The following is a 26,690-nucleotide window of genomic DNA, read 5'->3' on the forward strand; positions in this document are numbered from 1 at the left end:
GAGGCTATGGGGAAATAGGGGGTGAGTGGGGACAGACTGGATTGCTCTACATGAGCTTTAGCATGGATTTATGTTACTAGTTAGGCTTCTTCTGCACCTTAATAACTCTACAGCTGGAAACAGACATTTAACCTGGAAATAACACTATAACTTGGTTGGTGGATTGGTGGATACTAAAATGTGCCACTGTGTTCACGGATGTGTGGACTAGGCGGATTGGCCATGTTGAATGCATGATGACAGGGAAAGAGTGGGGCCTCTACCTGCACTCGAGGGATTCCATGATTCTACGAAGTATATGCAGGGCCATATTACGAAGCCAGAAATAAAAGAAAATGTACTTTATCTTGGAACTGTAAATTAGATATCTAATACGTGCCTCATTATACTAGCAGGCATACCATATCCCCCTCTTAAGTGTGGGGCACTACTTAAACCATTACTTTAATTGTGGATTTCAGGAAAAAAGGCCCTATGATTTTCGCTACATAAATAAATGCGTCAAGATGAGACAGTAAAAAAGTGGCAAAACAGACTGACTTGGACCAACCTTTTCAGATTCTACGTGTTCCCTGGATTCACTTTCTCTTTCTTTCAGTTCCTTCAAATGAACAATTTAACCGTAAGCTGAGAACATACTCAGAAAAGAGAGAAACACTGCTTTCCTTCCGGAAGTTGCACAGAGGAGGAAGTTTCACACTGAAGCTCCAAGCACCACTTCCGTATTGCGACGTCACAATAGAACGTTGAGACGACAGAGCTTCCCCCGATCCCACTTTTGACCCCTGGTTTCCTGGCAACTGGAGGAAGGTCACCAGGACCCGAAACGTTAGCTCTGCTTTCTCCTCCACAGATACTGCCGACCTGTGAGCTTTTCCAGCAAATTTGTTTTTGTTTCCTGGCAACTGGCCCTGCCCCATTACCAGGGTTACGTTCAGACCGGGACTGGTTTTCTGTCCAGAGATAGTAGGATCTGCAGATGCTGGAGGATCTGCTGAGATAACAAGGTGCAGAGCTGGATGAACAGAGCAGGCCAAGCAGCATCAGAGGAGCAGGAAGGCTGACGTTTCAGGCCTAGACCCTTCTTCAGAAATGGAGGAGGGGAAGATGGTTCTGAAATAAATGGGGAGAGAGGGGGAGGCGGATAGAAGATGGATAGAGGAGAAGGTAGGTGGATAGGAGACAGACCGGTCGAAGAGGCGGGGATGGAGCCAGTAATGGGGAGGTAGGGAGGAGATAGGTCAGTCCGGGGAGGACGGACAGGTCAAGGGGGCGTGAGGTTAGGAAGAAGGAGATGGGGGTGGGGCTTGAGGTGGGAGGAGGAGATAGGTGGGAGGAAGAACAGGTTAGGGAGGTGAAGACGAGCTGGGCTGGTTTTGTGATGCTGTGGGGGGGGGGGTAGATTTTGAAGCTTGTGAAGTCCACATTGATACCATTGGGCTGCAGGGTTTTCAAGCGAATATGAGTTCTTGTTCCTATAACCTTCGGATTGCATTGTTGTGGCACTGCAGGAGGCCCAGGATGGACATGTTGTCTGAGGAATGGGAGGGGGAGTTGAAATGGGTCGCCACTGGGAGGTGCAGATGTCTAGGGCAAACCGAGCATAAGTGTTCTGCACAGTGGTCGCCAAGCCCTGGCTTGGTTTCCCCGATGTAGAGGAGGGCACAATGGGAACAGCGGATGCAGTATACCACATTAGCAGATGTGCAGGTTTCCTGGCAATTGGGCACGGTGAGATGTTATTGGGATAACATCCCATTGATTTCTATACTTGTATAAATTAATGTCCTTTATCTGCCTACACATAGGTATGCAGGCACTGCCTTAAGCTTCCTGACTGAATAGAATTAGAGTTAAACTGTCTCAAATAAGGTTAAGTGAGGAATGTTTGTAAAGGTGTGAGACTTCTGAAGTATGTAACCTCTGTCTCTGACAAGGGGGCCAGGGCACTGACTTTGTTCCAGCCAGACACATCGGCAACTTGAAATTACAATCTGTCTCGTTAACAACTTGAAATTGCCTCCTGCCATTAGCAGCCACTTCATGAATGATCAGTGCTATATCCTGGCCTTTTATGTTCTTGATGTAATAATTGTTTTGTATCCTGTCTTTGTCTGTTGTAATAATTGTTTCATGTATCATGTAATTGTGAGATGTGAAATTCTTTTCTGTATTATGTACTTAGTAAAGTGTAAAAAGCGGGGACTGTCTGCTGCTTGGAGAGAATTCCTTACGAGACTCTGCACTCTGTGCCATGTTGAGTACAGTGATCCTCCACAGCTTGTACTTGCTTGGTAATAAAGGATTTGTGTTTCTCTAAACAGGTCAGTGTCTTGTTATTGCATCAAGTCCACAAGGGTGTCCGAAAATGAACCTGACATTTGGCGCCGTGAGCAGGGTTCCAACATGTACAGCAGTCTCACGTGGAGGGCTGAATAAGTGATCGTTCGAGTGTCGGTGGAGTGAGACGGATGGGCCCGCAAGGTACAATTCACCTTGGTCTCTCTCACTAACATGGCACCCGTGCGACCCCTTGTCCCTGTGTGGCTCTGTACTGACGGAACCCCGAGACAACTCACGGTCTTGAACACTGCTAAATCCTAACATCTGGAGGTTCGAGTCCCCAGGTTAGTAAAGAAATCAGGGAGGTTAGAGTCCCCTGGTGGAACTGGGAAAAGAAAGCTGGGAAGTTAGAGTCCCCCGGTGGAACTGGGAAGAGAAATCGGGGAGGTTAGAGTTCCCCGGTGGAACTGGGAAAAGAAATCCGGGAGGTTAGAGTTCCCCGGCGGCCGGTCAGGTAAATGGGAAAAAAATCCAGGAGGTTAGAGCTCCCCAGTGGCCCGGGTTAGAGTCCCTCGGTCAGGTAACAGGGAAGAATCCGGGAGATTCGATTCCCCAGGTGGCCGGGGCTAAAGTCCCTGGGACAAGTAACTGAAAAGAAAAAAATTCTGTGAGGATAGAGTCCCCCGGTGACCGGGGGTGACTCCCTGTGTCGGGCAATAGGGAAAAGGGAGGGGTGTTAGTATAGGACCTAGGTATAGAATAGTTACAGTGTCTGTCTGTCCAAATCACCCTGCCTTAGACCAATTGTTAAGAGGGGAAATCCCCCACGCGAAGGTCAGGACCCTGAAGTGGGTGTTGAGACTAAGGACACTGGTGTAGTATATAGAAACAAGTAAAAAGTGAAAGCGCTGGATAAGTCGAGTGTCGAAACCCCTTTACATTGGTTATGCTGCGATGACCCCGAAAATGAAGTACAGTACAGACGTCTGTCGGCATGCTTAAACAAGAAAATTGGGAAATGAGAATTGGCCATTAGGGGAATGTGGAATATAGATCTATGTACTAAAGCAGAAGAGGCACTGGAAAGGGTTAATGTCATTCTGGAGAAAGAGAGCTGAGGAGCTGACTGAAAAATCAAAACTGGCCAGTTGGGTGGATAATGCACGTAGGAGAGGGATCAGTGCCTGTGATAATGAGGGGAAACCTAAAACTTGGGAGGTTTTAAAGCTGCAGTGTGAGGATCATGAGATGAATGAAAGGGAAAGAGTTAAACAAGAAAGGCAGGAGAGAGAACAACGTGACAAAGAACAGGGACTAGAGCGGCAGGCCGTGTTGACAGAAAACAAAAAATCGGAGGTACCTCCTGACATATCTGGTATACCGATGTTGCTCCAAATTAATGATACAGATGAGGAAGACTGGGGAAGGCACCCCTCTGCCCCATTGGGATCACGACCCCCTCCACAACCCTACCCATCCTTGGCCAACCCACATCTGCAGGCACCCCGACACTGCCATCAGCCCCAGCAATCGCCCGTAGCCCTATCTCCACCACCGTACGCTGACCAAACTAAACCTCCTATAGAACCTCCAAGCCCTTCAGTAATCAGCCCACATGAATCCCCGACAAACCTGCGGCTTGTACAGACCCTATCTCCTGTCATACCAGGTCTAAAACTAAACAGACAAACAGGAAACAGAATACAGAACCGACCATTAGTGAACAAAAGGAGGGACGACAAGATTCTTTTAAAACCCATAAGCGAAGCCTCAGGAAACATAAGTCCTGGGTGCAGTTCACTCGAGCACCCGTCTAGCGTTTCCAGCGATTCTACAAGTAATGAAGAATATGATAGTCCCGACTCACAAGCAGAGGATAGTGAATGTGAGGACAGAGTTTGGAAGAGACCCTTGAATAGCCATCCCCTAAAGAAGGACCCCCGTAAGAAAAATCTCCGACAATTTCCTAATCACACGGTCCCTTACCCAAACCCAACATAAGGGGGTCAAAATACAATGTAGGACGACACCCCTTGGAAGCCACAAGAGATGTGTTTAATTATGTCAAGGGCCCCTGATCGAAAGACTAACCAGTTACTAGTGGTGTGCCTCAAGGATCTGTTTTGGGACCACTGCTGTGTGTCATTTTTATAAATGACTTGCACGCAGGCATAGGTGGATGGGTTGGTAAGTTTGCAGATGACACTAAAGTCGGTGGAGTGGTGGACAGTGTGGAAGAATGTTGCAGGTTGCAGGGAGACTTGGATAAACTGCAGAATTTAGCTGAAAGGTGGCAAATGGAGTTCAATGCGGATAAATGTGAGCTGATTCACTTTGGGAGAAATAATAGGAAGGCAGAATACCGGGTCAATGGAAAGATTCTTGGTAATGTGGATGTGCAGAGGGATCTTGGTGTCCATGTACATAGATCTCTGAAAGTTGCCACCCAGGTTGATAGTACTGTTAAGAAGGCTTACGGTGTGTTAGGTTTTATTGGTAGAGGGATCAAGTTCCGGAGCCGTGATGTCATGATGCAATTGGACAAATCGCTAGTGCTGCCTCATTTGGAATATTGCGTACAGTTCTGGTCGCCCCATTACCGCAAGGATGTGGAAGCATTGGAAAAGGTGCAGAGGAGATTTACCAGGATGTTGCCTGGTCTGGAGCGCAGGCCCTGTGAAGAAAGGCTGAGGAACTTGGGTCTGTTCTCATTGGAGAGAAGAAGGCTAAGAGGGGATTTAATAGAGACATACAAGATGATCAGTGGATTGGATCGGGTGGACAGTGAGAGTCTTTTTCCGAGGATGATGACTTCAGCTTGTACAAGGGGCCACAGCTGTAAATTGAGGGGTGATCGATTTAAGACGGATGTCAGAGGCAGGTTCTTTACTCAGAGTGGTAAGGGCGTGGAACACCCTGCCTGCCAATGTACTTAACTCAGCCACATTAGGGACATTTAACCAGTCCTTGGATAAGCATATGGATGATGATGGGATAGTGTAGGGGGAGGGGCTTAGATTAGTTCACAGGTCGGCGCAACATCGAGGGCCGAAGGGCCTGTTCTGCGCTGTGTTGTTCTATGTTCAATGTTCTAAGATTGTATAGATTACATCCTGGGCACTGTTCAAATGTACCAAGCCAACCCCCCAAGCCCTCTTTAGCCTGTGCTGCATCTATGCTGCGCTCTCCAGCCCTCAGAGTCAGTCCCAGGAACTTGACCTCCCTCAACCCTATCTGTGCCTTCTTCGGGTTTACCTTCAACCCGCTCTTGCATGGGAGTCGTAATAACTCACTAAGTAGGGGGCCATGTTCCTCACTATTGTCTGTGAACAACAGGATGTCGTCCACGTACTGTACAAGCCTGTGTGGCTCACTGAAATCTTTTAAACAGTCTGCCATACACTGGTGGAAAATGCTGGGGCTATTATGTAAAACCTGTGGCAGACAACTCCACGTGTACTGTTGTCCTTTAAAAGTAAATGCAAATTTGTACTGGTCCTGCCAAACCGGGATAGACCAGAAACCATTCGAGATATTCAGCACCCTGAAATTGCACACCCCCCTCCCTGCTTTAAGGCAAGGGAGCGCCTTTCCATCAATGGCATGTGCCATTGTTTTGAAATTCACAACCACTTATCCAGGTAATTGATACCTCTTGAAACTGCCAGTTGTGATTTCTCCCACAGCTGTGGCTCCGCTGGGTCCTAGGGCCCATCATCCATTCATTCATTCCCATTTTGAGGAAGGGTTGCTGGACCTGAAACATTTATTCTCTCCGAGAATTTCTGTAATTTGGTCAATTTACACTATAATTCTTGACTAGTTGTTGACTGATGGTGATGTACACACACATCTCCAAAACATCCAACTCTTGCTTGGTAATTTTTTAAATGAACTGGAGCTTTCTTCCCCCTCCTGCCACTCTCTCTCTAAGTTCAGGACACCATTGCAATGTTAGTGCCCATCTGCCTCCCTGGTTCATTTTGGCAAATGGGATATTGTGACACTGTGCAAATGAGACATGACACAGAGCAGAGATTCCTCCTGTGTACTAACCCTGTTGTCCTTCTTCCTATCTGACAGCAGTCATCATGTGGCGTGGGTATTGAAGCTGCCCTACCCCGTGTGTGGATCTGCCTCACTACCACTAGCGTCATAGCTGCCATGGGTCAGTCTACGCTCCTTGTTGCACCCCTTAAGTCCACAAGGTGATGGAGAGAATACTCCTATTCTGAACCCAATCCCCTGCCCCATCCCAGTCTTCACTGTTTACAGCCTGTACGTGGACAGTCATCCTACTCTGGTCTGCTGCTTCTGCATACACCAGGGCTACAATGAAGCCACGTGATTAAAGCCAGCCAATCCTGAACCCCCACTACATGCTGCAGCATTTCTACTGTGTTTGTATGATTTATCAGCTGTTAATTTGATTACTTTGCTTTGTACCGTACAGCTCTGTTACGGCAGTGATTGTATTGCAGGCCTTCACTGAAAAATCGCCCTCCCCGCCCTGCTATTCCTCAATAGTGAACAGAGGACTTAGAGCAGGAGTAGGCTGTTCAGCCTTGCAAATGTGCTCTGCCATTCACTAAGATCATGGCTGATCTCATTGTGGCTTCAACCCCACATTCCTGTTTCTTCCCCTTATGTATGTGCTGCCATTCTTCAGATATCAAGAACATAACTGGGCAGTCTACTACATCACTTACACACACACATACGTCATACTGAAACTGACAGATTTACAGTAGGCCCTTTAAACTTGAATTATAACGACCAGTTGCCTACCACTCCACTCGCCTGGACACTGTGGCTCAGGGATTACCCCCTCGTTCCCAGATTCTCTCTGCGATTTATTCCTTATCTCTTCCTGCTCCGCTATTAACCCAGTCACATTTCCAAGCGAACCCTCACATGACTGCTTACTAAGGAACCAATTTCTAACCTCTCCCCACCCGGCCCTTACTGATGCTCCACTCCCTTCTCCGGACCCAGTGTGGATTTTTAACGTCCTCAGGTACACCCATCCAGAATTCCCTGTATGTTAAAAGCCTTCTCCAGGCGATCCTCCTCCCTAAACAATTGGCTTTTATCAAATGCACTGCTCATGCCTCCATGATTCTATAGTTACTCGGGGCAACACTCCGGCTGATCTGGCTGCTAAACAGGCTGCTGCAGACCAAATTTTTATTTTACCCTCTATGAACAAGCGGGCGGTAAATCGAATGCCTCCTTTGGACAAGACGGGCATGCCAGATTTAGTCACTGTTTGGCACTTACAGGGGGATGCCCCTGCTTCTGAAAAGCATATTTGGAAGGCGCATGGATGCTTGCATTCTGCGTCCTCAGGCCTTTGGGTTACCCCAGTCGGCCAAGTGTGTATACCTGATACTTTGTTACCTATGCTTGTTGACTCTGCATACTGACACTCACCTTGGCAAGGAGGGAATGAGTGGTATTATGCTCCGTACCTGGTGGCACCCCAGACTGACTGAGGCAGCCCAGTCTCGTATAGCATCATGTCTCACATGCCAGCAAAACAATGTGGGTCGGCGGGTGAGATGCTCACCAGGAAAAACACCCTTGCCACGTGGACCGTTTTAATGCATTCAGCTAGATTTTACTGAATTACCGCGTGTAAACTGTTATAAATATTGTCTTGTCATTGTAGATGTATTCAATAGGTGGATAGAGGCTTTCCCAATGACAAACAACAAAGCCTCAACAGTAGTAAAACTATTATTAACTGAAATAATACCGAGGTTTGGAGTGTCGCAACAAATTAGTTCAGACAATGGCCCTCACTTTGTAGGGAAGATTAATAAGGAACTGTGCGATACGTTACGCATCCAATAGCAATTCCACTGTGCCTACCACCCCCGGGCAGCAGGGATAGTGGAAAGAGCTAACGGAACACTCAAAACTAAACTGACCAAGTTGACATTAGAGACCGACCTTAATTGGCTGAAGGTTTTGCCACTAGCCTTGTATCACATGCGGATAACACCCCACTCTACTACTGGGCTTTCAGCAGCAGAAATAGTCTATTGCCGACCCAGCAGAACACCCTGGGATGCCAATACCAGCCCACCCACCCAAATTGACCTAAATGTGATGGGAGAAGAAATGCAAAGGTACTTCCGACAATTAACATCATCTTTAAAGTTTCTCCATTTGCAGGTGAAGTGCGCCTTTGGACCACCTCCGCAGACACCGGACCAAGACCTCAAGATTCAGGATCGGTCTTCGCGGCCGCAGATTGGAGATTTTGTACGTGTCCGGGACTGGGATCGCCCCAAGGTGGAAAGGACCAAGTGCTTCTTCAGACTCCAACAGCTCTTAAAGTTAAAGGACAGAATCGCTGGATCCACTTGAGTTACTGTAAATGGTGGATTTCCTCATCAGCTTGCAATTTAACCATTGGACTGAGTATTATTCTGCCTGTGCATGGCCAGCAGGACAATCTGTTTTATAGGACACACATCCACTGCATGGGAATCAGACAGCATGTTACCTGCTAGCACGGCCTGAAGCGTTATTTGTGGCAACACCAGCCTGGAACCCTAGTCAGCTTTATGAAGTAGAATATTCCAGTAAGCCTTGCCGAGGGGAGAGGGGAACTTGAACGAGAGTTGTGCAGGGTAGGTGTGTGGAATTGGTAGTTAATGGCCCCTCTGGTTGTGTGGACACTAGACCTAGGCATGGGAAGGAAGGGGCTAACTGTACAAGTCCCAGCAGCTATCTGTTTTGCTTTAATGGAACTGGGACTTGTTGTGTGCCTGCTCTAGCCGCTAATCACCCCCATAATGTTTCCTGGCCCCATCAGTGCGTAAAGAGAAATTGCACCAGTAGAGGAGGACTGTTGAACTGCCCCTGCTTAGAATCTAAGCCAATAACTGTGACCCTAGGCATTCAGTGGACTTGTGGGGATTGCAATATCACCCATATAAAAATGGACTACGGGTCATTTCCATTTAACTCCGCAAACTTCCATCCATATAAGAGTCAGTCCTCCTGGCATAACTATCAAGAAATACATGAGTCTGTTCCCTGCTACCAGGCTAAAAAGGGATTTGTTTTCCTCCTTAATGGGACCTTCAACGACTGCCACTCCAACTTTGCCGGTGTTGTTTGCAGTTGGGACCGTTGGGCCCCTCACTGTCCCTTGTCCCCAACAAGCACGAATTCAATGGTGAATTGTCACAGGCTACCTGAGCCGGGAGTTTTGTGCTGCATGGCAGAACCCAATTGCCTTGGGCTCTTCCTTGAGAATACGGCTTCCTGGGAACTGTCAGCTTGGGAGGCTCCCCAGGGGTGGTGGCTGCAAAAAAAATCGAAATTACCTTATATGTGGACTCACTGCCCTGGGAAACAGCACAATAATGGCACTGGAGGCAGTCAACCAAGAATTAGCCGGACTTCAGCTCCATGCTCAGCAAACACGGTATGCAGTGGACTATCAACTGGCTCAGCAGGAGGAGTATGCACTATTATAGGGGACAAGTGTATTATCCATGTCACCAATGAGTCCTATAACATTATCCAGGCTATGCAAGCCATACAGGGGCAGTTGGAAAAGTACAGAGAGGGACCCAACCTGGGGAGAGATTGTTAGGATGGCTTATGAGCGGTTCTTGGGGCTCACACTTGCTACATGGGTTAATTGTTCTAGTAGTTGTCATAACTATCTGCTGTACATTTATGGCATGCCTGAACCCTTGCTGCAGACTTGTGTTTAACAGGCTGGTAGCTCCCTTCTCGGCCCCGATAGAGGTTATCATGAAATAATAAAAGGCGGGAATGAGATGTTATTGGGATAACATCCCATTGATTTCTGTACTTGTATAAATTAATGTCCTTTATCTGCCTACACATCGGTACGCAGACGCTGCCTTAAGCTTCCTGACTGAATAGAATTAGAGTTAAACTGTCTCAAATAAGGTGAAGTGAGGAACGTTTGTAAAGGTGTGAGACTTCTGAAGTATGTAACCTCTGTCTCTGACAAGGGGGCCAGGGCACTGACTTTGTTCCAGCCAGACACATCGGCAACTTGAAATTACAATCTGTCTCGTTAACAACTTGAAATTGCCTCCTGCCATTAGCAGCCACTTCACGAACGATCAATATCCTGGTCTTTTATGTTCTTGATGTAATAATTGTTTTGTATCCTGTCTTTGTCTGTTGTAATAATTACTTCATGTATCATGTCATTGCGAGATGTGAAATTCTTTTCTGTATTATGTACTTAGTAAAGTATAAAAAGCGGGGACTGTCCGCTACTTGGGGAGAATTACTTACGAGACTCTGCACTCTGTGCCATGTTGAGTACAGTGATTCTCCACAGCTTGTACTTGCTTGGTAATAAAGGATTTGTGTTTTTCTAAACAGGTCAGTGTTGCTATTGCATCAAGCCTGTGAGGGTCTCCGAAAACGAACTTGACAAGGATCCCCACGATGCGCATACGTTGGACTGCGACGCTGTCTGCACCTTAGAAGCTGGGCATGCTGTAGTTGAGGGAGAGTGCAGGGTGTAATTTTGTCAGATTTATTGCTTCATTTTGCTGCAAGGCCATACAGTTTGACTTTAAACAGCACAGGAGCTCCATCAACACTGAACCTGTCTTTTGTGCCTGACATAGAATCCCTACACGGCAGATAAAGGCCATTCGACCTTTCAAGTTTGCACCAAATTTTCCAAAAAGACACAACCCAATCCCTCTAAACTTTTATTTAATTCGGCTAATCCACCTAACCAGCATATCTTTGGACCGTGGGAGGAGCTTGAGCACCCCGAGGAATTGAAACCAAAAGAACTGCAGATGCTGTAAATCAGGAACAAAAACAAAGTTACTGGAAAAGCTCAGCAGGTCTGACAGCATCTGTGAGGGAGAAAACGGAGTTAATGTTTCTGGTCTGGTGACCCTTCCTCAGAACCTGATTGAAATTGAACTTGATTGACTGATGATTTATTGTCACATGTACTGAAGTACAGTGAAAAGCTTTGTTTATGAGCAGTACAGGCAGATCATAGTAAGCGAGAATGTGCCGATCAAAACATCTTAGACAGAGATGCACAGGTCATATTGCACAGGGTGTACACTAGGTGAGTTCAACATTAGCAAGATCAGCATTTTTTGAGGCGAGAGAGTACATTGATCCATCTAATAACTGCTGAGAAGAAGCTGCTCCTGAACCTGCTGGTGCGTGTGATGAGGCTTCTGTATCTTCTACCTGAAAGAAGACATTTAGGAGATCATTACCAGGGTGTGATGGGTCTTTGATGATGTTAGCAACCTTTCTATGGCAGTGACCCATGTAAATAGAGTCCGTGGATGGAAGGGGCCTGATCCAAAACGTCAACTTTCCTGCTCCTCTGATGCTGCCTGGCCTGCCGTGTTCTTCCAGCTCTATAATGTGTTATCTCTGACTTATGTGATGGCTTGGGTTGTGCACACCATCTCCTGTAGTTTCTTATGGTCCTGGACAGAGCAGTTGCCATACCAGATGGTACACTTTCAATTGCGCATGAAAAGAAGTTGGTGAGGTTCCTTATGGACATCCTAATTTCCTGAGCCACCTGAGGAAGAAGAGGTGTTATTGTGCTTTCTTGACTGTTGCATCTGTGTGGGCAGTGCAGGACAGGTTTTCAGTTATCGTTACCCCGCGGAACTTAACGCTCTTCATCCTCTCAACTTCAGCTCTGTTGCTGTAGATGGGTTATGTTCTCCTTTCTCTCTGAAGTCAATGATCAGTTCTTTAGTGAGTCCCTGGTGCTTGAGGCAGCAGTGCTAACCGCCCAGCCACTGTGCCAACCTTAAGTAAGAACCTGAGCATCGATCACACAACCTTTCATGTGCTAAGTAAGTGCTCTACTATTTGTATCAGGGAAAGCCTTCTCCCCCTGAAAATTGAGAGAATTATGGAGGATCTGGAGCTGGAATGAGGACCATTCTCCATGTGGGGGTTGGTAAAGTGTTGTTGATTATGTGGACAATTGCATCAATGACTGACGCTGAAACGCATACTGACTATTGGTATACTCTGAATACATGCTTCATTGATAAAGGTAAAAGTGCTGTAGTTCTACCGGCTGCTCTCTTATCAGAAACAGAGATGACTGGTGGGTAGTTTAAGCTGAGGCTCAAGTAGGAGGAAAGATTGAAAAAGGAGAGCCCTTCAAGGTAACCTCAGCTGGTGCAGGAATTGAACCCACATTATGGGTGTTTCTCTGTATCCTAAACGAGCTATTGAGCTAACCAACTTGCACCTTCATTGATAGTAGGAACTAGTAGCATCCTAAACGAGCTATTGAGCTAACCAACTTGCACCTTCATTGATAGTAGTAACTGCAGATGCTGGAGAAGCTGAGGTCTTGGCCCGAAACCTCAGCTTTCCTGCTCCTGTGATGCTGCTTGGCCTGCTATATTCATCCAGCTCTACACCTTATTATTTTTGCACGCTTCATTGATGTGTGATGTGAACTGTGGGATTTATGTGCATATATCAGTCCTACTTTTGATTTAGTCAAAAATGAGTATTTTCTTTCAGTATCAGAAATTTATAGTTAATATGTAATATGTCACCATGGCAATTTCTTTTAAAATCATTTTTGAAGCCTGGCTGCAGAGTGAATAGTTTGTGTGCACTAATGATCTTTTGTTTATTCTAGAGTACTCATGAGTGTGCATGGTAAATAATAGGGCCTCAAAGGTTTCTCACACAGCTCCAGAATTTTTTGAGCTTTAGGAAAATGCCCATAAGTGGGGTAGTGTCTACATTGTTAATGAGAAAATAGTGAATGCAAGTACAGTTAAAAGACAACATGGTGTGAAGCTGGATGAACACAGCAGGCCAAGCAGCATAGGAGAGGAGGAAAGTTTGACGTTTTGGGTCAAGGCCCTTCTTCAGAAATGGGGGAGGGGAAGGGGATTCTGAAGTAAATAGAGAGACGGGGGAGGTGGATAGAAGATGGATAAAGGAGAAGATTGGGTGAGAGACAGACAGGTCAAAGAGGTGGTGTTACGGCCAGTGAAGGTGAATGTAGGTGGGGAGTTAGGGAGGGGATCGGTCAGTCCAGGGAGGATGTCCTTCATGGACTGACCTATCCCCTCCCTAACTCCCCTCCTACATTCACCTTCACTGGCTGTAACCCCACCTCTTTGACCTATCTGTCTCCTCTCACCCTATCTTCTCCTTTATCCATCTTCTATCCGCCTCCCCGTGTCCCTATTTATTTCAGTGGCTGAATGGTTAGCACTGCTGCCTCACAGTGCTAGGGGCCTGGGTTCGATTTCCCCCTCAGGCAACTGTCCTTGTGGAGTTTGCACATTCTCCCCATGTCTGCATGGGTTTCCTCCAGGTGCTCTGCCTTCCTCCCACAGTCCAAAGATGTGCAGGCTAGGTGGATTGGCCATACTACATTGCCTATAGTGTTCAGGGGTGTGTAAACTAGGTGGGTTTGGGGAATGGGTCTAGGTGGGATGCTCTCAGGGTCAGTGTGGACTTGTTGGGATGAAGGGCCTGTTTCCACACTGCAGGAATTTCATTTAGTCCCACCTGCCTGCATTTGGCCCATATCCCTTCAAACTTTTCCTATTCATATACTTATCCAAATGTCTTTTAAACATTGTAACTGTACTTGAATCCACCACTTCCTCTGCCAGTTCATTCCACTCACTAACCACACGGTGTAAAAAAGTTTACCCTCATGTCCTTTCTAAATATTTCTCCTCTTACCTTAAAAATATGCCCCTTGGTTTTGAACTCCCCCATCCTAGGGAGAAGTGCCTTGTCATTCATCTTATCAATGCCTAACATGATTTTATAAACCTCTATAAGATCACCCCTCCAATAAAAACATCTCAGCCTATCCAGCCTGCTTTTATGACTCAAACCCTCCGTTCTGAACAATATCCTGGTAAACCTTTCCTGAACCCTCTTCAGTTTAATAATATTCGTCCTATAACAGGGCGCACACAGTATTCCAGAAGAAGTCTCACCAACAACCTGTACAACCTCAATATGACAGCCCAACTCAGACACTCAAAGATCTGAGCAATGAAGGTAAGTGTACTAAATGTCTTCGTAACCACGCTGTCTACATGTGACTCAAATTTCCAAGAAATGTACCTGAACCCCTTGGTTTTTCTGTTCTACAACACTACCTAGAGGCCTACCATTAATTGTATAAATCCTGCGCTTGTTTGTTTTATCTAAATATAATACCTTGCATTTATCCAAATTAAACTCCATCTACCACCCCTCAGCCCATTGACCCAATTGATCAAGATCTTTTTGTAATCTTACATAACCTTTTTCACCGTCCACTGTACCACCAATTTTGGTGTCATCTGCAAACTTATTAACCATGCCTCCTGTACTCACATCCAAATCATTTATATAAATTACAAACAAAAGTGGACCCAGTACTGATCCCTGCGGATCACTGTTGTTCACAGAAGTCCAGTCTGAAAAACAATCCTCCACCATCACTCTGTCTCCTCTGGTAAAGCCACCCTGACTCCTCATCAGGACTGGGAAAGGGGAAGGGAGCTGGGAAATAAATAGACGGACCTGACATAACCTGTCCATCTTCTCCATTTATCTACCCCACCCTTCCCAACTACCTCTACCTGCGTCCACCTATCACCATTCCACCTACCTTCCCCCAGTCCCACCCCTCCTCCGTCTAATTATTTCCCAGCTCCCTTCCTCCTCCTCAGTCCTGATGAATGGTCCTGACCCAAAACGTCATCTCTCCTGCTCCTTCATGCTGCCTAACCTGTTGTGTTCCTCTAACTCCACAGAGTATTGACTCAATAGATAGAATACTGGTTGGTGTGATGGATTGGGCTGTGCGCACACCCCTCTGTAGTGTTTTTCAGTTTTGGGAAGAGCAGTTGCCATACCACATTGCGATGCATCCAGATAGGATGCTTTCTATAGTGCACCTATAAAAATTTGTAAGAGTTTTTATGGACTTGTCAAAATTCCTTTGCCTCCTGAAGAAGTAGAGGCATTGCTGTGCTTTCTTGACTGTCGTGTCAATGTAGGTGGACCAGGACAGATTTTTAATTTTGGGTTTTACCCAGAAGGTGATGGAAATCTGGAACTCACTGTATGTAAAGGGTGTAGAGGCAGAAACCCTTGTGACATTTAAGTATCTGAGATGACAAGCCTATGGGCCAAGTGCGAGAAAATGGGATTAGAATAGTTGGGTGGATGTTATTGACTGGTGCAGATGTGATGGGCCAAAGGGCCCTCTTCTGGGCATAGATCTCTGATTCTAAGATGGATTCCTGCCTGGAATCTGACTTAACCAGCAGTAACATCAGTTGGGATCATAATAACGAGCACTTCGATTTAACCATTAAAGTCAAGTATTTGAGAAAATGAATCTGTGTCATTCAGTTCATTCCATTGGTGTGGATGTGAATTTATTACTTTTGAGGTTATCATTCTGCACAGGTAGCATAACAACATTGATATTTCTGGTGTTGTCATGTGACACATATTATAGACAGATGATTTATTATCCTGCCTTGTAATTACATGGTTGGTGGTGGAGGGGGGTGGGGTACTGTCACCACAAGTGGGGTAGAAGGGAATTCTGGTGGGATACACTTCACTACTACTGTGCTTGAAAGTTTAAAAAGGCCGTAAGATGTAGGAGCAGAAGTAAGCCATTCAGCTTTTTGCGTCTGTTCCACCATTTGATCACAACTGATATGTTTCTCAACCCATTTCTGCTGCCTACTCCCTGTAGCCCTTGATCCCATTACTAATCAGAACCTATGAAACTCTGTCTTAAATATATTCAAAGACTTGGCCTCCACAGCCTTCTGCAGCAACGAGTTCCCCGGAGTCATCACCCTCTGGCTGAATAAATTCCTCCTCATCTCAATTTTAAAGGGTCATCCCTTCACTCTGTGGCTATGTGCTCGGGTCCTAGTCATAGAATCATGCAGCACAGGAACAGACCCTTCAGTCCCACTTGGTTGCACTGACAAGAATCCCAATCTGAGCTAGTTCCATTTGCCAGCATTTGGTCCATATCCCTCTAAACTCTCCCAATTCATATACCCAACCAGATGCCTTTCAAATTTGTAATTGTACCTGCCTCCACCATTCCTATCACAGTTCGTTCCGTACATGCACCACACTCTGCATGATAAAGTTACCCTCAGATCCTTTTTTAAAACTTCCCTTCTCACCTTAAACCTATGGCCTTTAGTTTTGGACTTCCCTACTCTGGGGAAAAGACTTTGGCTATTTACCTTATCCATACCACTCATGATTTTATAAACCTCTATAAGGCCACCCCTCAGCCTCTTTCCTACTGATAAAAACAACTTCTCCATGTCCACTCTATTCAGGCTTCTCTGTATTCTGTAAATTTCAATAAAATCCCCCCTTCATCCTTCTAAACTCCATTGAGCACAGACCCAGGGTGTTTAATCCCTCCTCAAAAGACAAGCCCTTCATTTCCAGATCATTCTTGTCAACTTCCTCTGAAACCCCTCCAAGGCCAGTACATCCATCCTTGGATATGAGGCCCAAAACTACCCACAATATTGTATACTGCACCATTTAAGTAGAACACGCTCAATCCTGCATTGACCAACCCCTTCTCATAGTTGTCCCTTATCTGCTGTACGTGAAACTAGATTCCTGACTGTTACCAAACTCTCTGTCTGAAAACTTTAATAATTTCTCCTGAGCCTCCTCCCTTAAACAATTTACGTAATTTTCTATGCAACTGAAACACCTGCACCCTTCCCCAACTATTTATTTTAAAGTCCTATCTCCAGCCCAAGTAAAAAGATTCACCAGGACTCTGGTCCCAGCATTATTTGGGTGGAATCCATCCCATTGAGACTGCTCCCTCCTTCCCTGGTACTGGTACCAGTATCCCCTGAATTTGAACACATTTCTTCCATACCAGTCTGTAAGCCACAAAGCCCAAACTGGCAGCATGGTGGCTCAGTGGTTAGCATCGTTGCCTCACAGCATCAGGGACCTAGGTTGAATTCCAGCCGTGGGTGATTGTGTGGAGTTTGCATATTCTCCCTGTGTCTGTGTGAGTTTCTACTGGGTACAATGTCCTCTTCTCACACTCCAAAGATGTGCAGGTTAGATGGATTGGCCATGCTAAATTGCCTCATAATTAGCCACGGGAAATGCAGGCTTTCAGGGAGAGGTTGGTGGAACGGTCTTCAGAGGGTTGGTATGGTCTCGATGGGCTGAATGGCCTGCTTCCATACCGTAGATATTCTATAATTCAAAAACAACCAAGTATGACCAGGAACAAAAAAGGGAGAAGATAAACTTACAAGAAATATCAAGATGCGTAAGAGCTTCTTTAAATTATAGACCACAGGACCATAAGACATAGGAGTGGAAGTAAGGCCATTCGGCCCATCAAGTCCACTCCGCCATTTAAATCATGGCTGATGGGCATTTCAACACCACTTCCCTGCACTCTCCCCGTAGCCCTTGATTCCTTTTGAGATCAAGAATTTGTCAATCTCTGCCTTGAAGGCATCCAACGTCCCGGCCTCCACTGCACTCAGCGGCAATGAATGCCACTAGCCCACTACTCTCTGGCTGAAGAAATGTCACCTTATTTCAGTTTTAAATTTACCCCCTCTAATTTTAAGGCTGTGCCCACGGGTCCTAGTCTCCCCGCCTAACGGAAACAACTTCCTAGCATCCACGCCTTCTAAGCCATACATTGTCTTGTAACAAAGATATATAACAAAGAGACAGGTCAAATGAATTTAGGCCCCCTCTGAGAACAAGGCTGGGGAACTAATGGGGAACCAGGAAATGACAGAGGAGTTGAACAAATAGTTTGCAATAGTCTTCACAGGAGTGGAAAACAATACCAAATAATTCATGGGCTAAACAAGAAATAAACACTAACCACCACTCAAGAAACATTTATTGGGAGACTAATGGGACAAAGACCAATAAGTCCCCTGAACCTGACGGGATACATCTTATGATGTTAAAAGAAGTAGCTCCGAATATAGCAGATGTACTAGAATCCTTGGATTCTGGAAAAAATGCCACAGAATTGGAAAACTGCCAATGCGAGATCTTTATCCAAAAAGGACAGAGACAAAAGAAAAATCAGGTATCTATAGGCCAGTGAGTTCAATATTTGTTATTGGAGTAGAGTTCAAATCTATTAAAAAGGATGTTATAGCAGAGCAGTTAGAAGCATAAGATACAAGCAAGCAGAGTTCTAATGGCTTCTTGAAGGGGAGACAATGCCTCATAAATTTATTAAAATTTTTGAAGAGGTATCAAGCAGGAGAGATAAAGGGAAACCAGTGGATGTAATATATTAGTCTTATGAGGACAGGTTAAGTTGGTTGTGCCTGTACTCATTGGAATTCAGAAGAAGGCTGATCTGCTATAACATCCTTTTTAATAGATTTGAACTCTACTCCAATAACAGTAAATTTGCGAACTTTAGGTAGATTTAAGTTGTCATTGGACAAACATATGGATGTACACGGAATAGTGTAGGTTAGATGGGCTTGAGATCGGTATGACAGGTTGGCACAACATCGAGGGCCGAAGGGCTTGTACTGTGCTGTAATGTTCTATGTTCTAACAGATATTGAACTCACTGGCCTATAGATACCTGATTTTTCTTTTGTCTCTGTCCTTTTTGGATAAAGATCTCACATTGGCAGTTTTCCAAATCTGTGGCATTTTTTCCAGAATCCAAGGATTCTAGTACATCTGTATTATTGGGGGCTACTTCTTTTGCAGCATCCTTAGACACGGGTGAGGTCCCAGAGGACTGGAGACTTGCTAATGTTGTCCCCTTGTTTAAAAAGGACAGCAAGGATAATCCAGGTAATTATCGACCGGTGAGCCTGACGTCAGTGGTAGGAAAGCTACTGGAGAAGATACTGAGGGATAGGATCTATTCCCATTTGGAAGAAAATGGGCTTATCAGTGATAGGCAACATGGTTCTGTGCAGGGAAGGGCATGTCTTACCAACTTAATAGAATTCTTTGAGGACATGATAAAGTTGATTGATGAGGGAAAGGCTGTAGATGTCATACACATGGACTTCAGTAAGGCGTTTGATAAGGTTCCCCATGGCAGGCTGATGGAGAAAGTGAAGTGACATGGGGGCCAGGGTGTGCTAGCTATATGGATAAAAAACTGGCTAGGCAACAGGAGACAGAGGGTAGTAGGAGAAGGGAGTTTCTCAAATTGGAGACCTGTGACCAGTGGTGTTCCACAGGGATCTGTGCTGGGACCACTGTTGTTTGTGATATATGTAAATGATCTGGAGGAAGGTGTAGGTGGTCTGATTAGCAAGTTTGCTGATGACACTAAGATTGGTGGAGTAGCTGATAGTGAAGGGGACTGTCAGAGATTACAGCAGAATATAGATAGACTGGAGAGTTGGGCAGATAAATGGCAGATGGAGTTCAATCCAGGCAGATGCGAGTTGATGCATTTTGGAAGATCAAATTCAAGGGCGAACTATACAGTAAATGGAAAAGTCCTAGGGAAAATTGATGAACAGAGAGATTTGGTGTTCAGGTCCATTATTCCCTGAAGGTGACAACACAGGTCAATAGAGTGGTCAAGAAGGCATATGGCATGCTTTCCTTCATTGGGCGGGGTATTGAGTACAAGAGTTGGCAGGTCATGTTGCGGTTGTATAGGACTTTGGTTCGGCCACATTTGGAGTACTGTGTACAGTTCTGGTCGCCACATTACCAAAAGGATGTGGATGCTTTGGAGAGGGTGCAGAGGAGGTTCACCAGGATGTTGCCTGGTATGGAGGGTGCTAGCTATGAAGAGAGGTTGAGTAGAGTAGGATTATTTTCATTAGAAAGATGGAGATTGAGGGGGGACCTGATTGAGGTCTACAAAATCATGAGGGTATAGACAGGGTGGATAGCAAAAAGCTTTTTCCCAGAGTGGGGGACTCAATTACTAGGGGTCATGAGTTCAAAGTGAGAGGAGGAAAGTTTAAGGGAGATATGCATGGAAAATTCTTTACGCAGAGGGTGGTGGGTGCCTGGAACTCATTGCCAGCGGAGGTGGTAGACATAGACACGTTAGGGTCTTTTAAGATATATTCGGACAGGTACATGGATGGGCAGGGAGCAAATGGACAGACCATTAGAAAATAGATGACAGATTAGACAGAGGATCTTGATCGGCGCAGGCTTGGAGGGCCGAAGGGCCTGTTACTGTGCTGTAGGTTTCTTTGTTCTTTGTATCCACTTACACCCAAGAGTATGCACCATGGCAGTAATAAATGTCCAACATATTTGAAAAAAAAGCAAGCAAACAAAATTGAAAAGAATGTAACTAAAACATATGCTTGTATATGTAAAAAATTATAAAGCAAAGTAGATTCTTTTGTCATTTTTTTCTTAAATTGGCTTTTTTATTGCATACGCACAGAGATCAGTTGTAAAACATGGAGATAACATGTGCAGTCAGCAATTCTCAATGGATCACTGGCGTCAGTAAACACTTCACTAGACGCATGAGAGGCAATTTTATTGAAACAGACAAGATGCTTAGAGGGCTGGACAGGGTAGATATGCGAAAGTGGTTTCCCTTCATGAGAGAGTCTAAGACCAGGGGCTTAAACTCAAATTGGGGGGTTGCTTGTTTAAGCCAGAAGAGGAATTTCTTCTCTCAGAATTTAGTGAATCTGTGGATTTTTTTTAACCACAGAGGGCTACTGAGGCTGGGTCATTAAGTATATTCCAGACTGAGATGGTCAAATTTTTAATCAGTAAGTAATCAAGTGTTATGGGGAGGAAAGTGTGGGAGAGGAAAATGGAGGCAGGGAAACACAATTGAGGATTATCAGATCATCCAGGATTACACTGAGTGTCACAGCAGGTTTGATGGGCTAAATGTCCTACTTCTGCGTCTGTGTGTCATGGTCTTAACTACCTCTGACTACACATGTAGTACCATCTACATTTATGACATTTCACTCAACAAAAGGAAATGGAGGGATTGAAGAAGGTGCAACACTGATTCACAGGAGCTGACAGCATTAATATGCAAATCAAGAAAGGGTGAACAGGCTAGGGCATATTTCTCAAGAAAAGAGAGGATTAAGGGGTGAATAATACGACTGGGAAATCATGAGAAAAAGCCTCTTGCACAGTGAATGGTGAGCATGTGGATATTGTGGACAGCCAGTAGTTTTTTTGAACAAAATGAGCGTATTTTAGCTGAAGCTAGATATCTATGAGGGAGAAAGGAATAGATAGATATGCTGATGGGGAGGGTCAGGTGGAGCACAAAAACATGACATAGGCCAAAGAAGCTGACTGTACTGGCCTGACCCCAAACTGCACAGTCAATTGATCAGGGCCAAAAATCTATATTTATTTGTCAAGGTAGGAAAAACACTATTTAACAAAATAAATGTAGTCCTTCAGCTTTTGTGGATCAGTTCAGTGGAAACGTGCACTCCTTGGGTCAAAAAGAGCCCCAATGGAAGTAAAGCAGTGAGATCAATCATTCCAGCTGAAGGAAACCCTTTCAGTCTCTTACTTTCAGAATGAACACGTTTCAATCCCGTGTGTAATTAACAGCATCAGCAGAATCCATTCCCGGTAAGCACTTGTGAACTCGCTGATGTCTCAGCAGGCTAGATAAACGGGAGAATCCATTCCCACACTCTGAGCAGGTGAACAGTTTGTCCCTGGTGTGAACTCGCCAGTGTCTCCGCAGACTGGATGACTGACTGAATCTCTTCCCACAGACAGAACAAATGAATGGCCTCTCCCCAGTGTGAATTCGCTGGTGTGTCAGCAGAGTGGATGAATCTCTGAACCCTTTCCCACAGTGAGAGCAGACAGACGGCCTCTCCCCACTGTGAACTCGCTGGTGCATCACCAAGTTGCAGGACTGAATGAACCCCTTTCCACATACTGGGCAAGTGAATGGCCTCTTCCCACTGTGTACAAGCTGGTGTGTCAGCAGGTGAGCTAACTGAGTGAATCCCTTCCCACATTCAGAACATGTGAATGGTCTCTCCCCAGTGTGAACTCTCTGGTGTGTCAGCAGATTGGATGACTGACTGAATCCCTTCCCACACTCAGAGCATGTGAATGGCCTCTCTCCAGTGTGAATATGCTGGTGGGTCAGCAGAGCAGATGAGTCACTGAATCCCTTCCCACACTCAGAACAAGTAAATGGTTTCTCCCCAGTGTGTACCCGCTGATGCATCAGCAAGTTGGACGACTGACTGAATATCTTCCCACACTCACAGCAGATGAATGGCCTTTCTCCAGTGTGAACTCGCTGGTGTGTCAGCAGGTGAGATGAATTACTGAATCTCTTCCCACACTCAAAACATGCGAACGGCCTCTCCCCAGTGTGAACCCGCCGGTGTTTCAGAAGGGAAGATGACTGAGTGAATGTCTTTCCACACTCCGAGCAGGTGAATGGCTTCTCCCCAGTGTGACAGCGTTGATGTGTTTCCAGTGCAGATGGTGTAGAGAATCCCATCCCACAGACCCTACATTTCCACGGTTTCTCCATAGTGCGAATGTTTTTGAATCTGTCTGGCTTGGACAAAGGCCAATTAAAGCATTGTCCACTAAGAACACATGCTCCGTTAATGTTTTTTCCAGGATGTGCAAAGGGTTAAAGCTCTTTCCACAATTAGTTCACTAGAACACTCTCACTCACGCTGTGTAACTGATTAAGGCGGTGCACTGGAATACCTTAACTCAGGTGTATGTGCTTGTTGTAATGCTATCCCAGAAATGCTATTTAAAATATGTTTAAGCAGACAGAACATATTAAACAATTGTCTTTCAAATTACAAGCTTGATTATATTCAGGTCCTGATGAGTTCTGTCAGTCCTTGTGATGTTTGGTTTGAGTTTCCTGTTTGAAAACTGTTCCTTCTGATGACCTGTGAAAGGAGTTACAAAGGTAAGTACTTTAAATAGAGAATAGCAATGTGGAAGTGACAATTCTTGAGTCTATGGGACATTCTTTCTTCTCTGCTTCTCCTGAAGCTGTAATTCTCCATGTGAAACACTCCCCCTTCATTTGAATTATGTCATGACTGATGTATACCCTCTTAATTCACCAACACTACTGGTTCATGCTGACTAACAAATTCATTCTTACTATTTCATCTTTAGGACACAGATCTAAATATTTTTCAGGTAGGCTGCTAACCATATATTGTCACCTTTACTAGACAAAAAAAATACACATAATACACAGGACCATACTTCTTGATCAATATACAGAGGCAAGTGGAAGAACTTTATACAGATAGTGAGAGTCATGAACATGTAGCACACAAGGGGTGACAATTAGTTTTCTACAATGAAACAAGTTGCTCACTTCAAGGAAAAAGAGTGCAGGGCAATGGGGATATAGAACAGAGGAGTAGATTGCTGAGACTGGATTGCCATACAGAGTCACTCAGCTTGGATTCAACTTGCTAAAGGGTTTTTTTTTGGTGCTGTAATGACTCAATGACTAAACAGTAAGATGTAGGGGCCGAAGTAGGCCCATCAAATCCATTCTGCCATTCAGTGCAATAATGGCTATTTACGATCGCCTGGGGGAAACCATCCACTTTACCGTGAATATTAAAAAAAAGGTCATTCTTTGAGCCAGACAAACGAATTCGTCACTCTGAGAAAGTAAAGGATGACAATGTCTTTAAGAGAGACCTGGACCAACCTTTCCAGAGTTTGTACCCTTCCTGGATGCACTTCCTCTTCAGTTCCAGCAAACGAACAACCTAACCCCAGATTGAGAGTACAGCAGGAAAGGCAAGACAGTGGAAATCTCTTGACTGATGAGAGAGCCAGGAGAATCTTTCACCTTAGTTATTCGCACAAAGTTGTCTCCCCTGATTGGTTGTAGAGTCAGAGAGACTTTGCGATCCTCCACCTCCTTCTAAACAAGGAAACCTCGGAGCCCAACACCACGTGATGTCCTATGCCGTTGGCCAATAGGAACGGTCTATCCCGCGACATGCGTAGTTCTGTTTGCACATGCGCACTCCTGAGCCACACTCGTGCGGCTGATGGAGTGGTTTCTTCAGCGCGGGGATTCGTGGGAAGCAAGGCCGAAACTCCACAGCTGAAGTACAGTCTCTGGACGCCTAGGTACTGGAAGGGAAATGTTGTTTTCAAAAGGAGACGATCTGCAGCAGAAAAAAGCAATGCTCAGGGCTGTCTATGCTCATCTATTTCGGTCAGAAATCGCACGACACCAGGTTGTAGTCCAACAGGGTTTTTCGACAACACAAGCTTAAGGAGCCCTACTCCTTCAGGTGTTAATGAGAGAGGTAGCATTAGACACTGAATCTATAAGTAAAAGAGCAAAGATTCAAACCATTGATGAAGATCTAAACAAACCTAAGATGCTGTTAATCTTTAATCAGTTAGAAGGTTTTAATTGATTAATATGTATATGTAAATTTCCGAATTCCCTTCAATTCACGGTCCTGAGAAAAATAAATGTTTTATCAGTGTAAAGAAGAGGTGAAATTTTAGGTCAGACAATGCATGTTGGGTGTGAGGTCTTGTTTAGAATCTGTTTGTGTTTTAGTTTGGAATCAGACTAGTTTTTTTTCAAGTGGGAATTTACAAAACACCACATTGATTGATCGTCTTAAATTGTGTGCTTTTTGAAAAAAAATGTATCTGCAAAAACAAATTCACTTCATACCTTCATGTGTGTGTGGGAGAGGGGGAGAGAGAGAGTGAATGTGTGTGTGTGTGTGTGTGAGTGAGAGAGAGTGAGGGGGGGCTTGAGAGACTGTGTGTGAATGAGAGGATTGGTGTTTTTGTGTGCGTGTATGAGAAAGAGAGAGAGACAGTGTATGAGAGAGGATCTGTGTGAGAGAGAGTGTGTTTGTGTAATGATGTGTGTGTGTATACATTGTGTGGTGTGGTCACCTGTAGTGTGACATTAACCCAACATCCTGGTAGAGGGGGCCTCATGGGTACCAAACTTGGCTATCAGTTTCTGCTCAGCAACTCTGCATTGTTGTGTATCCTGAAGCCCGACTTGGAGGACATTTACCTGAAGATCTGAGGCCAAATATCTTTGACTACTTAAGTGCTCCTGCACTGGGAGGGAGCATCCCTGTCTGGCAATTGTTATGCAGTGCTCATTCATCCATTTTCATAGTATCTGCATGGTTTTGCCAATGTACCATTCCTCGGAGATCGTTGCCTGCAGCATATGAGATGGACAACGTTGGCCGGGTCACATGAGTATCTGCTGTGCTCATGGTGGGTGGTGTTCCCATGTGTGCTGGTAGCATCCATAACGAAAATCTGACATTTCTTGCAGAGATTACCATTGTGAAGTTGTGTAGTGTTGTATTCGATGTTGTCCTGAAGGCTGGGTAGTTTACTGAGCTTCAGGTTTGGAGGTTGTTTTGAAGGTGAGAAGTGGAGGCATGGGGAAGATCTTGGTGAGGTGCTCATCATCGTTGATAATGGGTTGAAGGCTGCAAAAACTATGGTATAGTTTCTCTATCCCTGGGAGATACTGGACGATGAAGGGTACCTTATCAGACGTATCCCAAGTCTGTCTTCTGAGGAGGTCATTACAGTTTTTCACTGTGGCACATTCAAACTGGCAATCAATGAGTTCCTATGAAGGTGACCTTTAACACCTTCAGATGTCTGTCTCATTCCTCCTCATCTGAACAGATTCTGTGTATGCATAGGGTTTGTCCGTAGGGGGTGGCTGTTGTGTAAAGTTTCGATGGAAGCTAGAGAAGTGCAGAATCGTGAGGTTATCCGTAGACTAAACAGTAGAGTAATGTACTGAAGTGTCCATCTTCTATTTCAGATCTTTTAAATGTCCTAGTTTATGATTGTAGTGATGGTGTCTGTGCCAAGAAGGAAATTCCAGAATTCCATCCCAAAATGTATCCAACTTTTTCATTTCATTTTTTTCCCTTTCATACACTCTTTAACACCTATCACGTTAACCAAGCTTTTCACCATTGTAGAACCCCTACTGTATGGCAACAGGCCATTCACCCCAATAACTCTCCAAAGACCATCCCACCCTGACTCACCCTGCCCATTCCTGTAACCCTGCATTCCCTATGGCTAGTCCACCCAACGTACACATCCCTGGACACTATGGACAATTTAGCATTGTCAATCAACTTAACCTGCACATCTTTGGACTGTGGGAGGTACCAGAGCATCCGGTGGAGACGCATGCAGACAGTCACCAAGATGAGAAATGAACAAGGTCGTTGACACTGTAAGGCAGCAGTGATAACCACTGTGCCACTCTAATCATGTGCACTTACAGCTCCTACTGTGTCTCAGCTTTAAACTCTCATAAAACACTTGGCAATGTTTTGTTTAATCAAAGACCCTAT

The 26,690-nt window shown here is 45.1% G+C and overlaps 2 protein-coding genes and 1 long non-coding RNA gene across 6 annotated transcripts in view; 2 read left to right on the forward strand and 1 right to left on the reverse strand.

Moving 5' to 3' along the window:
• LOC125449420 (zinc finger protein 239-like) overlaps window positions 1–24,255 on the reverse strand; it is a 30,375-nt gene extending 6,120 nt beyond the window's left edge. Inside the window, exons 1-2 of one of the 2 annotated variants that reach the window (XM_048525203.2) lie at window positions 24,011–24,255; window positions 21,921–23,222 (exon numbers count right to left, since the gene is read on the reverse strand). In XM_048525203.2, coding sequence (XP_048381160.2) covers window positions 21,921–22,843 — 923 coding nt within the window. In that variant the 5' untranslated portion in view covers window positions 22,844–23,222; window positions 24,011–24,255. Of the gene's footprint in view, window positions 1–20,716; window positions 23,223–24,010 lie in introns of those variants that run through there. The other variant, XM_059641576.1, reaches the window with a different exon arrangement.
• Window positions 1–26,690, forward strand: part of LOC125449419 (gastrula zinc finger protein XlCGF57.1-like) — a 97,196-nt gene that overhangs the window by 33,953 nt on the left and 36,553 nt on the right. The window lies entirely within an intron of this gene.
• On the forward strand, window positions 603–10,668 carry LOC125449423 (uncharacterized). 3 transcript variants are annotated; one of them, XR_009443123.1, is made up of 3 exons: window positions 603–1,731; window positions 2,325–2,627; window positions 8,464–10,668. It is a non-coding gene; the product is annotated as an uncharacterized LOC125449423 (long non-coding RNA). The 3 variants fall into 3 exon arrangements; XR_009443125.1 differs by having other exon boundaries at window positions 2,325–2,484; XR_009443124.1 differs by having other exon boundaries at window positions 603–1,167.

The sequence above is a fragment of the Stegostoma tigrinum genome, chromosome 42, assembly GCF_030684315.1.
Source record: "Stegostoma tigrinum isolate sSteTig4 chromosome 42, sSteTig4.hap1, whole genome shotgun sequence".
Lineage (NCBI taxonomy): Eukaryota > Metazoa > Chordata > Chondrichthyes > Orectolobiformes > Stegostomatidae > Stegostoma > Stegostoma tigrinum.